Raw genomic sequence first — 14000 nt, forward strand, 5'->3', positions numbered from 1 at the left:
TCTTTGCTGGTGACATGTGCAGGACCTGAGCAGCACAGGATTGTCCTGGGGCCGTGGGGCACACCATCCTGATACCAGTGTTAGACTGATTGCCACGAACCATAAGGAGATATTCTGGTGCCACAGCCCTTCTTCTCAGGCTTTAGTTGCCACTCGTCCCTGCTCACACAGCTACTATAAATTTGCATATCTCCCCTTGGGTAGCTAAAGCAGCTGGCAAGGCCCGAGTGACTTGCCCCTGTTTGGTATATGCCCCTTTCCCTACAACTGCTGTGGCCCCTCTAGAAACCTCACGGTGTAAGAGGCATAAGTCCTGTTAGCAAGGGAAGGAGCTGTTGCCTCTTGGCCAAAAAGCTGTCCTCTGATGGCACAGAATGAAGAGTACTGGAGTTTGTATCTCAACTTTTTACTGCAGAAGCCCCAGCTAATGAGGTCAAAGCAGCTCATGGCTGAGGCAGGCAGTCCTTGCTTGTTTAGCAAACACTGAGCAAAAGCACATTGTTACATGCAACTTTTGGCTACCAGGACCTTTGGGGTTAGTAACAGTCACCCCAAATACAGAGGAGATCCTGTATGAGGTCTGCAAAATGTCATGGAGAACCATGGGGAGTAGAACTGCATATTTAGGGAGCGTCTAGAAAGCATGACACGCTCAGGCTTTTTTTCATGGCTTTTACTGCTATCAGGCTTGATCCAAGATCCTTGTAGGCATGCAGTTTCTTAGCCAACCAGAAAAAAATGGCTCAGCTGTGGCAAAATTTTTCCACCTTTCTTTGTATTTGCATATGCAAGACAAAACTCAGCTGGTGTCCATCTACCATTTAGCAGATCTACATCTCTTACAGGAAATAATTTCCTGTCTTTGGGAGGCAAAGCCACTAGGAGAGCAGTACTATCCTTCCCTTCATGGAAGGCAGATCCCCACAGCTGGATGTAAATGCGAGGTGCCTAAAACCAGAGTTTAAGATTCAAAGGGGCCATTAAAATAATTCTTTTTAGTCCTTCTGCTTAAGTGAAGATGGTGCATTCCAGCCTGTTAATATGAGAGCAGAATTCCCAAAGGCTGGGGACATTGCACAAGCTTTGGACATGACTCTCACAAGGGGACAGGAGGAGACAGATTTGACCTCACAGAAGAGGCTGTGGGCTGAGGCAGAAAATCTTCGTCATGTCCCCCCCACCCTGTGCCATCCCCACTCTGTTCCCTGCAACACTCCCAGCTCAGCTCAAGAACATTCCCATCTGATCCATCTGGATCCAAGAGTGAGAAAAGTTCATTTCAGACCCAGCTTGACATTCCCAGGTGGCAACTTAGCACTAACATCTCAATCTGTATGCGACATTTCAATCAGTGCAGAGTAACAAAAGCAGAACTATTAGCGTTGGGAGCTGTTCACTGGTGGTAATGATGGGGAAATTCAGAAACTGGAAATGAAAAGGGAAAAAAAACCCCTCAACACCCTGAAAGGCAGCAGGGGAAGAGGGGCGGAGAATTTTTCCTCTACACTTAGGCCAGGATCCAATGTTTGGATTAATGGTGCCATTACCCAAGAAAGGACTTCAGATAATGCTCATTCTTAAAATGTTTTTGCTGGCAATTAAATGGTTGCAGTTATTGATCTTCATTGATCTGATGTCCTCAATTTGCATAATCTATTAAAGATGAATGATTCATGATATGTTTGCTATGGGGCTGGGCAATGCTTTCAGGAAGGACCAAAAGGGTGAGGAACTCAGTGCTGCCTCCTGATCTACCCTGGCCAGGAAATTAAGGAAGAGGCTGGGAGCAGGCAGATTTCTTTGCTATCACCCAGATCCCTCTCCTAAGAAGGGATATTGAGGTAATAGCGAGTACTGAATTGCTGGCTGCCTGTCTGTTTTGCTCCTATAGTGTCATCTTTCAAATGCCTCTCTGCTTTTGCCCCAGGGCGGTCTGTGAACCCAGGTGATACCTGAAACAAATGTGAAACAAATCCACCCATGCAGGGTACAAACTCTGTGTACAGCCACTTCAGAATGTAAGATTTAGATTCAGTCTGCAAGAAAGCCTCCCCCGCTCAGTCTTCCCAGACAGAAAAAAGTATCACTAGCTCTTTCCAAACCAAAGCTCTCTGGCACTGGCTTTTTGCCTTTGCTGAAGACTTCAGAGAAAGTCCTGCTCCTCTCTCTGGCTCATGACTAGCTTGCCTCAAGCTATCTCAGCTCACACCATTCTGAGAATACACTCCTCCAAAAGCCATCAAAACCTCAACAATATGTAACTACCTCAAATCTTGGAATGTAGTGAGATAGTTAAGTACAGATGTTGCTGAAGTCTCTTTATCTGTCTGTGAGCTTCCTAGAATTGAAGAGCTAGAAATGCTGCAAAACAGGCAGCCACATCCCCAACATAAGCATAAGTATCTGCAAGAAATTTCCATGAACGAGCGAACAGGGGCTAGCTGGGCATTAGGCTAGAAAACATGCTCCTGCTGTCCTTCATATAGAACAACGTAGAAATTTTCCACTTCCCTTTGAAGTATCAGAGAAAGAAAGCTCCTAAGAGCTGCCTGATAACACCACCTCACTCCTTCCTTCACACACAGGCCCATGGGCCAGCTACATCTTGCCTTGATGTTGCATGGCCATCATAGCTCAATTGGCGTAGATCCCTGACAGTTTCTTGGACAGTATCTTTGGACACCAATCAGATTTCGTATAAGCAAAGATCTAAGCTTGAACATACCAAGATAAGGTGAGTACATGCAGCTGAACACCAAAACAAGAAGTCTGTTGTTTGGAGATGTTCTGCTTCAATTATTTCTATTGAAGGCAAATAGGCCAGGTAGATGAGTATAAATCTGTACAGGACTAAGTAAACACATAAAACCTCAACAGCTTTCTTTTATTCAGTAGTTTCCACAGATCTTTGAGTTTGGAAGGTACTCAGTAGCTAACACCCGAGAGGTGAGCAGAGCAGAACCTCGAGATTTTGTTACTAGCAACAGGAGCACTTTAAAAGCACAAGGTTGTTCAAAAGAAGCCTCAAATCCTTTGAGAACAAAGGTTAAGATCCTTCTTTAAGCACCATCAGAAGTCACATCTTTTGGAATAGGCATGCATGAAAGAAGTGAGGTGTCATCAAACCAGGTTCTCAGTTCTGGGGATTAATAGTTTGGGAACAGAGTCCTTTCCAACTCCATTATCTAGCCCAGAAGTTACGCAACAGAGAGGCAGCACTACGGGAAATAAAACACAATGGACTTTTCATGTATGGCTTGAAACTTGCTTATTAACAGACAACTAAAGGGGAGGATTTACTTACTGGATGGATCGTAAAATTACAGCAAAGGTAAAGAAAAACTTCCCTTAATTGAATCCTAGCAGTTTTAACTAAATAGACCTTGTTTGCCAGCCCCCTACAATCAGTGAGATCGACAAAGAAAAGTAAAGGTAAAAGACAAGCCCAAGAAAAATGGGGCAAAAAAAAAGCACTTCAGGAACTTCTACCATTGACTGAAACGGGAGTATATGTGTCCCCTTCTCTTCCCATGAGGAGGTTTCTGAGTGCTTCTGTGCTATGGTTAGCACCTGTTAACAGGAATAGATAACTTTTAAAATCATCACCACCCACTGAAACAGCTACTATGTCCCGTATAGAAAATGTTTCCTTCTCTCTGGGAAAAAAAAATAAATTTCCTAAGGCAACAAGTATCATCCAGGGTGACACAACTCATGATGTGTCAGACAAAAGTACCAAAAAAAGCACAAACCCCTTCAACCTCACTTTCCTCCAGACCTCCCCTCTCTGGCAGATTTTTTTTCAGTTTCAGTTAATTTCTTTAATTCATACATTAATGTATGCAAAAAAAAAAAAAAAACCAAACCAGAATTACTGACAGAAAGGCTACTTGCTATGTCTGAAAGACATACAAAAATAGTACTTAAACAGCATCTGATTTCTATGAAAGTTTTCAAGTTGTGATGCTAAGCATGGAGAAATCTTTGGCTAGACACCTGGATGCAAAGTTTTTCTGAAATGATAAACAATCTTTTGAGAACTTTAGACTCCTGGAAGGTGAAAAGATATTATTTCCTTCGTTTCAGCTTAGTGAGTGAACTGAAGAAAATTTTGTTCAGTTCAATAACCAGGTCATTCAAAACTAAGAAACAAACTAGAATTTGAAAAAGCAGGAACATTTGTTTTCCTCTGTCAGTGAGTGAATTAAGCTTGGTGTGAAAGGATGAGATCTATTAGTTCTAAAACCAGGTTCTGAAATCAGTTCAATTTCCTCCTTATATATATCCTTTCCTTCATTTAAAAAGTCATTTTTAATGCAAAACCTGCTTAGAAAAGCTTGCTTTTTCTGTTCTAGTATATTTAGGAAGTCAGGGAACTTGTGGTCATTTTATTTAATTAGCATGAATAATTACAAATACTGTTTTTAATTTAATTCTAATTTCCATCCAAATATAACTTGACACAGATCACAAGTAAAAAGTTAATAATCTAATAAAATAATAATATGGACTCATCGTTCACTATTTTCTCATATAATAATATGTGAAGACAAATTATATTAAACAACATAATTGCTTAAACAAATGTGCACAGATGCAGTTCATCTAGTTAGCAAAAATTGAAATAACCACATTTAGTGTAAATTTTGTATTTGTCAAAATATTTGTTACCACCCATAAAAGTCAACCTTTTAGAAAACAGCCTCATAGTACAAATGTAAAACAAGTTGATCCAGCTTGCTCTTTTAAATCATGATTAAACCTGACCATTACATTCAGTTGTACTTATATCATTACGCTGAGAGGGGGAGCATTTCCTTCCTTTTTTCCTTGTTTGTACTGGTGAAAATTTCCTGTCTTGCTCCAATCTACTTGAGCCTCTGACACCGGTGAGCAATGGCCCTGGTCAGGGCTTGACTGAGCTGACTTAAGAAAACCTCTTTAACAAACTGCTAGGGGCCCCAAACTGGCATTGGTGACGGCAAATCCCACAGACGCAGACCTGCACTGCGGTACAGCGTCACGGCTGCAGCCGTCAGTGGTCAGGCAGCCTGTTGGGCACATCTCTGGATGCCCCAATGCCCTGAAAATGGAACATGACTGTCTTTCATGTGGCTCCTACAAGGTTGTAACTATCCTGCCTCATCAAAATGAAGGAGGTATTTTCTGTGAGCAAGCCTCTCCTCTATTTAAGATGAGGAATCGGCAAAAGTAGAAATCCACAGGACCTCCAAATTTCATCAACTGTTTCCCATCCCTGAGAAGAGATAATATCTTCTTATCTGCTCAGGGAATTTGGAAAGGCAAAAGGTGTTACTACTCTTCTCCGGAACCAAATGGCCGAGGGTGATAGATGATCAGATGAATGATCCCTGGGACAGACAGGAATAGCGGGGGCGGGGGGAAGGAATCACATAAACTATTTCCATGCATCCAATGGAAGTTTCACTGACAATAACTTTATGATGCTGAAGGCAGCGTCTTGTGGGCTTGAAAAGTATATTGAAGTAAGGAGCCCAGAAATGGATGGGCCCAAAAGAAATAAGGTCTTTGTCTTCCTTAAATTAGCATTTAAGTGAACAATAGCAGTGAATGACAATAATGTCATGTAATGACAATAGCAGTGAATTGGCATTCCCAGTCCGATTTCCCTCAGCAAGGGGACAGCGTTGCAGGATGCCACGGTCTATGCTGCCAGACAGAAAGGAACTTTTTTAGAGAAAATAATTATATCGTCTTCCCAACAATTCAGTTTCTGCCTTTTCTTTTGAGGAAAAATGGAGCATCCAGTAAGCATGGTTATGATGTAGATGTTCACCCACTGACAGAAAATATGTTGGTTTATATTTTGAGTTAAGCAACACCTGTCAGCAGGTGTTAATAACTTTTGATGTCCATCAGCTGTACAGAATTTAAGCAGGCCAGCTGCTTGTACAATTGAAATTGTCCAGTGCAGTCTTTCAGAGAAATGGAGAGCTTCCAGCAATCTTTGGTCCTTCTTTGTAGGTTTAGGATTGCTGTGGGCTACCCAGGAAAATCTATCCTATCTTGTGATCAGTAGAATATCATTGTGATGAAACCTTGGAGATACCTATCACGAGGACTGTGTGAAAAACTGATGTGTTCTAATTACATTTCCCAGCATATATTTCAAAAGCATCTTGTTTAAGAGGTAACATTCAAGTCCCAACCCACCAAGGAATAAACATACTCTACACTTTAAGGCAGGAAGTAATTGCCCAACCTGATGGGCTGGAACTGAAGAAAGAGGACAACAACATGAACTCCACTGAACTTCTGTTTGCCAAGTGCACAAGTTGCACGTCTTCCCCCCTCCGCCCCAAGACTTTAAAGCACATCTTCCTTCATCAGCTCCATCTGCAAACAAAGGTACTTAGAGCCACATGAAGTTGACTTCAGTGGAGTTCTCAAGTGATTAACACTAACAGCATTCAACTAGCTTCAAAGAGTTAAGTCCAGATCACAGGTCTACTGGAAGACCCATATTTTACTCTGTACCAAGACTATAAAACTTTTTCTCTCCAAAGTAACATACAGAGTTAGCAGGTCAGTTTACCTGGACAGCAGCAGTTAATTGGATCAGACACAAAATCTAGATTTATAAAATTCAGTTTTATAAAAAATGGGTCAAATAGATTTAAAAACTTGATGTCACATCATTTCTGACTCTCAGGGGAAAGCAATCCAAGGTTGTTTCTTTAAACATGTATTTCAACAACCCACAAGTAACGTATTGGGCTGAGAGCATGGATGGATCTGTGCAGAAACAGAAGATAAACCTGAACACGCAAGGCTTATTCTGTAGTCAGCAGGAATACGAAAAGAAAACAAGAAGGGTACAACAAGAAGCATATTAGTCTTTGCACACTTTTCAGTTGTTCTAGCAAAGGTCTGTTATGATCACAGAGAAAAGAAAAAAATAGGATGATCTTTATCTTAACTTGCATAATGGTCTTGCAAAAGAAAAGCTAGAAAACTAAGAAATGAAAGAACAAGTGGTTCTTCTGACAGGACAGAAAGCAAAGTGAAAGATATGCTGTGTCAGTCCAGTTTGGTCTTTTGCATGACTTTGAGAATTTGAGGCAAGATTCTCACATGGGATAAAGTGATGTGACTCCACTGGCTGTAGTGTAAACTCACTGGTTCATGAACGCTGAGGACCCAGTCCCATTCTGTTTGCCACAATGAAACTTTTCTAAGGAATGGAGAACGCAAATATGGAAAAAGATGTTTCAATGGTGGGTACAAGCATAGGATTCAAAACGCCTGAGATAAAATTCAGCTTTGGCACAGGGTTCCTACATGAACTTGAGTATGTCTTTGGGCTCAGTTCCTCACAGATAAAACAGTGATCCCTAAGGGATGCTGTAAAGATATGTGTTCTAAAGAGTGAGGCACTGGGGTTATATAAATATTTGATAGGACTCCAGGAAAAGATGAAGGACGCTAAGCATTGTAAAGATGGTGAGCAGTGTTGTTAAGTGGGTGTGTACAAGCCATCCCTTATGCAGGGATGTGCCATCTTGATATTCTTTGTTTACTGAAAAGAAAGGGAGCACTGGATGCAGGTAGCTTATCCTCCAGGAAGCCAGCAATGAAAAACAAGCAGCTTATCTAGTCCTGCAAACCCCCCTACTTCCCTTCAGAAGCAGACAGCATGATAAAAGCTGAGATGAGTCCCTGTAGGAACCCAAAGCTGTGAATCTTTGTCTCGCCCTGTCTGGCCAAAATCCCTTCATTCGCAGGGGGAATTTAGACCAGAGATCACCAGTTCTAGCTCTCCGCCAGAATAACAGAGGAGACGGTTAGAAAGGAAGAAAAACAGCCGTAACTCAGCAAGTACAGTCAGAAAGCAAGGAGCGGAAGGTGCAGAAAATATGTAGTCCTCTGCTATGTTTCTAGCTATATCCCCACCTGCTGACCCTTTCAAATTTCCCCCACCATGACATTGGGTGGTAATTTTTTTGTCACTTATAAACAAGGATATCATTTGCCATTTAGAAGAAGAAAGGAGCCTGGGACAGGAATAGATTTCTGCTGCTTTGGTGGGTGTTCCAGCCTTAGAGATAAAACACTGACAGATACCCTGGGGTTCCCTGATGCAGCCTTACTGAGGGACACCCTCCAAGACAGAGACAAGCCAGCATGGCACTGCTCCACACCTTGCTGGCACTAGCAGGACTTGGGATAGGAAGTGGCAAATTCTCCATCACAAATATGAAAGAGTTAGAGAATGGAAAAAATCAGAAGTGAAAACAGAAAAGGTGCAGCTGAAGTTTGAGGTGGTTAAAATGAAAAATGGGACTGTGCTATTCACAAGTGGATAGATAGATCAATCAATTGATCTCATCTACACTGACACGCTTTGGAGCTATAATTCACTGCTGGGGCAATTATTCCAGCATAGGAGTGGCAGGAGTTATATCGGAGACAGAATTCAGGTGCTTTTAGTCAGGGGAGAGTTGGACGACAAAGGAGTAAAAATTGGTAAATGCCATCCACCAGTAAAGATACATGAGATATAAGTTATTCCTGTGCAGTTGCAGAGTGTAGAGGGAAAGACAGAAAGATAGATAGACACATAAAAGTCTGAGTTTTGGTTGTGCAATCATTCGCTGTCTGACCTTATCCTCGCCTCTTCTCCACTACTCTCAGAGAGAGGAGTGTTTAGCATTATTGTGTCCCAGTCTCTTTGCCATGTTACTGTTGACTTCTTTATCCCCCCGCACTGAGTAAGTGGTGCTGCCTCTGGAAGGTGCGAGGAATTTTTCTTCATAAGCCTTGATGTGTTCAAGAGAGGGCTGGGCTCATCTCCGCTGTGAGTCTGACAGGGGCTTTAACAGCCTCACAACACCGGGACAAATAGCTCCTGGTCCCTTAACCCTTCTCAGCTTTGCAAGGCAAGGCCTAGCGCTGTTGTTCCCATTGCAAGGGCTTTAGCCAGTCTTTCAGGCTGAAATCCCCTCTGTGGTGGCTGGGCAGAGCGGAAATCCAGGGGCTGGATCAGATTGGCCTAATGCTACAGCAGCTTAAGCGGTCTGTTTTACCAGAGATTATGGTTTCACTTACACAGAGCGCCTGAAAAATGCTGCGGTTTAGGAAGGATTACAACTGAAAATTCCATGCTTTAAAAGAGAAATAAAGCAGAGGAGGGACTAGGAAACCCAACGTGCCTGGGGGCTGTGCAAACAGGATTAACCTCTGCCCATAGGACCTCATGCTTCTGCCCACCCGCACTTCCCGTGTCCATCTTCTTCTCTGCCCTTTTCTCCCCAGCAGCTCCCCACACCTGCTCTCTCTTACACAGTACAGAGAGCTGAAAAAGAGCCAGGACCAAAGTGTCCCTAGCTTATTTAGGTATGACTGTCAAATGGTTTCCTTGAAAAATATCACTTCACTTGCAGCCCCGGAAAGCCAGGGGAACTTTTGGCCCTCTGCCTGCAGATAGATCTATTCATCCAAATTAGCTAGTATCAACATTATTTGGACAGAGGCTTCAGCACTCCCAGACTGCTGGTGGTGATTCTGCCTGCCTGGCCTGAAGGTAAATCTGTGCATTCCTTGCCATCTGATGAGAGAGAATGCAGGAGAAAAATAGCTTTGGGGGTTCTCCATCTACTGAGACTGGCACACTGGTAGGATTGTAGGATAATATATAGTTGTAAAAAGCAGAAGCTGGGCGCTGATGTGCTGCCTACTCTGGTGACTTTAATTAACTGTGCAACAACAACCAGATACTCCAGCTTCTGTTCTCCATATCCTCCACAAAAGGTCCTTGCCAAACAGAGCTTCCTATAGCAAAAAGGGAGAAGAAATGACAATCCTCACTTAGCATACCGGAGCCTTCACATAAGTAAACTAACTCAAAAGGAACTATACACCTTTTGGCCAGGACTGATCCTTCCCAATCAACTGAACCATGAACATATGTCTTTGCTGCAAGGGAGTCTCAGTGATCAGAGACCTTTGCTGGCCATCCAGGTTAGAGGTACTTGGAGGAGAACACAGATGGCAAACTATCATTTTGCCAGGTAGCAAACCTTTAGGAAACAAATGCCTCAGGATAAACAGCTTTCACAGATAGAAACTGCCCAGCCCTTTATCGTCTAGGTGAGCATTGCAGCCTCACAATAAGGTGCCTAGAGTTAATTAAGCCAGTTCTACATTAATGAAGTCAGATTTATGACCTAATTATATGTCACATTTATATTTCTCTATATAAATCAAAACCACCAGAACTAACTTATTTCATAGGCCATTGGCAACACTTGCCATCACGGCAGAGATGGCTTTCATTTATTGGCTTTAATTTGTTTACCTGAGGGTGGATGGTTTGCTAGATGATTTGGATTGGATCTGATCACATCATCCATACTTCTCTTTCAGGTGTTCAAATACAGGACTCTATTACTGCTGACCCAACAACAGTGGGTGTTCTGAAGCACCCATGCTTTAGGTTACAGAGTTCTCCAATTCCCAAACCTCTTACTTGGCAGCCAAGTTAGGAGCAGTTGCAAAGCTGTATCTATTGTGCCTATGCAAATCCACACATCAGAAATGGAGGTCCAATGCAAACAACAATGAAAATGAGAGCTTTTATAAGCCCCCCACATTTCCTCTCCTCCATTGCATCTCTCTGTCAAGGTATCTGTCTGGCAACGCTATACTCTGGGAACAACCAGAGTAAGTAGTGACTGCTTTTATGGTTAAAGCTCCAAAGCATGCCACTGTGAACAAGATCAATTGATTCATCTGTCTATCCACCTATTAATTGCAAAGTCCCATTTTTATTTTAAGCACCTCAAACTTCAGCTACACCTTTTTTGTCAGAGTTTGGCTTGAGAAACTTTGGCCATTACACCGAGCATCCTGTTGAATAGGTGCTCATAACCACACTGCACTCCTGGGGAAGATTACCTTGAGTTTGAAGAGACAAAGTGGTAATATTCCCTGGGCCAAACTCTCTTAAGTGTAGCATCTTCATGCACCCTGAGCCAGTGAGACAAAGCAGCAGGAAAGGGAGCACAGAAGCTTCAGAGCATTCTTCTCCTTCCCAGCCCTACGCTTCTTCCTCTCCTCCCTCTCCTGCACGTTCCCTCCCTCACCTCTCCTTTCCTGCATCCTGTTCCCCCCATCCGCCACTGCACTCCATTCTCCTCATCTCCTGCTGCCCCTGCAGAGGCCTCCCTGCAGTCAGAGCCTAGCCCCCGGGTGCATTTACTGCTGTTGTCTCAGCACTGGCTCCTCTGATCTACTCCTAACCTTTTTTATTTTTATTTTTGTTTTTAAATTAATTTCCCTGTAGATTTTAACCACTCCATTTTCATTTACCCATTTTGTTCTTCCTCTCCTCCCTTCCCCACCCTCCTCTTCCTCCCCCTGTTCCCTTTGTCTGTCTGTGTCCATCCCTTACCCTACCACAGAAAACCTCTCCTCTCCCCTCAGTATAAAGCAAGAGCCTCATGGAGCCTCTCTCACCCCTTTCACCCCCACCACGCCGGTCGGCTCTGGGCAGGCTGATCTTCAGCCCTTCCACATGGCCCTTTCAGATGATGCGTCCACGCCTTGCTACAGTGCCTTCCTTCATCATGGTGCCCACTTTGGGCAGTCCAGCAGCCAGCCTCTGATAGCAGGTAACTGGCCTTGGCCACAAACTCAGTGGGGATGCTGCAGGCAAGGGGTTCAGTTTCGTCTGATGGGGAGACCAGTAAATGCTGCAAGCTCTTTGAGTGCAAGTGGGAACCAGAGCAACCATGTTCCAGTTCTGTGTATGCAGCATGTGTTCCTAGCTCCATGGAGAGTCACAAAAAGATTTCATGCCTGTCCTTCATTTTTTAGAATAAAATGGGAAAAGAAGCTGTAACTACCTAGAAGCGACTGGGTGTCCCAGTTGGATGGATCTGGGACTTAGTATAGAAACACTCCTACAGCAAAACCCTGTGTTGCCTCAATAGCCATAACACCCCTGAGTACTGTCGGCCCAGCAAGGGTACTGTGTGCTAGCCTAAGGGAGATGACAGCAGCTTCAATAACCTAGCCAGCTCTGGGACTGACAGGGTTGTTCAGCATGGGTTGTACAAACTACTAAGATAAGTTGGGGAGCACTGCCATAGCTGTGCTGTCAGCAATATATGAGTCACCTACTTTGGGAGTGTCAATGTGAGCTGGTGCCTTCACACAGCAGACCAAGTAATTAAGAAGGGTGGGTGACAGACTATAATGTCTTACAGCCAAAGGAATACAGACCTGAGGTAGGTTGCCTTGAAGGGAAGGACAGAAGTGAAGAAATAGGTTGCAGAAGGTGGCAGCACTTAGGAGCAGCAGGCTGGAGGGGAGGAAGGAGAAGTTTCAGGTAGGTACTAGTGCTGCACAAGGTGATTGAAGCAACATTGCTGCAGAAGCTCAGGGGTGACTTGGATGAAATAGCGGGTATCATTTTAGATGACCACTGAGGCTGTTGTCACTCCACTGTCAAAGAATGTAACTTGGGCTTTTTCAGAACAGACCAAGTCTTAGTTCAGACCGCAGTTCCTAATGCTCAAGAAAGAAAACACACCTTACCTCTGCCTCCTTCATGTTCCTATATTATTTTTCTCTTTTGACCTAACATCCTCCTTTGTCTTGTCAGGTGAGATTTGCATTTCTAAACCTCCCTGTAGGAAAGCAGCAAGTAACAGCAGAGAAGACTTTTGTGTTCGTAACACTGTCTTGGTCTAATCTTACTGCAGCCAGTAAGGGCCTCTGAGCTCCAGGCACTTCCTAAGCCAAGGAGTCACCTGACAGACTCTCTCCAACAATACATTTCTCCAGGGATGCAGTCACATATGATCACCCTTTAGCCTAGAAGGCATGGTGTTTCAGGAGAGGCAGCTGCCTTAGGACCCTTATGGAGAATTAGACATGGGAGAAAGTGTTCAAAAGCTCAAGCAATGTCACAGAGATGAAGGTGCTGTTCCTCACTCAGAAGGCTCTTGGAGAAGGGAGAATGGCTGGAGTCGGAAGCATGTTATGAGCAGGATAGGTGCGAGCTTTGTCATAGCCCTGGAATACAATAATTTAATAATCCTGTCTACCTGTTGGTAATGAGAGGAGGTAATGGGAGGGGCCTGCTGGTATGTGACAATATTTTAAGAGTCTCTCTGTGGGACCCTTATTCATGTTGCTGATACTGTACTTGTTTGTTATCTTCTTTGTCAAGACTGGGATTTTGACAGATGATCACTTCCCAATGAATTTTCCACATTGAGTTTTGAACATCAGCCTCTGTGTGCTCATGTCTGAATAAAAACACAGGGGTGTATGTGCATAGATCGAGTAGTAGAGTGAGCGTGTATGTGTTCCCACCTGAATGGAAGTGTCAAAATGAATTAATTTTGCCTGCTGCTACATAATGTTCTCTCTAACTTTTCAGTGACACTGTTTTCTCACTCATCACCTGTTGTTATTTCTCAGGCTAGTCAATAAATGAAACCAAAAGAACATGAATTTTAAGCATAAAGCTTTCTTGCCTGAAAAGAATGTGAGAAAAAAAAAAAAAGAACTATATCTAGTAGGTGTTAATCATACAGCTTAACACACAGCTACAAATCACTAAAGGAATGATGGTGATAAAAGAGTAGAAGAGTGTAGAATATAAATCCCTGAGGCACTATATATTTATTTTTATCAACATTGGGGAGTGGCTGGAAAATGGCTCAGCTGTTGTCTGGTAGTTCTGTGCCATTATCTGAGGAGGTGAGCTAGGAACATCAGCCACTGATCAGGAACCTCTTCAGGGAGAAAGAATGAACTTGCATTTCTTTTTTCTTGAGCAAATCACCTCAGTAATCTTTAGTCAAGACCTATGAAAGCAATGAACACTAGTTTAGCCTACCACATCCCAGAGAAACTTCCTCCCTTCAGGTTAATGCTCCGTGTTGATTAGTTTTTGCTTTGCTGTGTAACTGTTATTTATTTGTGATTCCCTAGCCAAGGTTCAT

General features: G+C 43.2%; 1 protein-coding gene across 15 annotated transcripts in view; it reads left to right on the plus strand.

The window, feature by feature from the left end:
• The window catches only part of PAX2 (paired box 2), a 101115-nt gene that overhangs the window by 73862 nt on the left and 13253 nt on the right, over positions 1–14000 (plus strand). For 9 of the 15 annotated variants that reach the window (XM_054831481.1, XM_054831478.1, XM_054831473.1 and 6 more), the window contains one exon: positions 11445–11654. The exons of 3 other annotated variants lie outside the window; for them this stretch is intronic. In XM_054831481.1, coding sequence (XP_054687456.1) covers positions 11445–11654 — 210 coding nt within the window. Of the gene's footprint in view, positions 1–10407; positions 10705–11444; positions 11655–14000 lie in introns of those variants that run through there. 3 more of the 15 variants (XR_008577856.1, XM_054831484.1, XM_054831483.1) reach the window with 3 other exon arrangements.

This window comes from Grus americana, chromosome 7 (genome assembly GCF_028858705.1).
Source record: "Grus americana isolate bGruAme1 chromosome 7, bGruAme1.mat, whole genome shotgun sequence".
Taxonomy (NCBI): Eukaryota; Metazoa; Chordata; class Aves; order Gruiformes; family Gruidae; genus Grus; species Grus americana.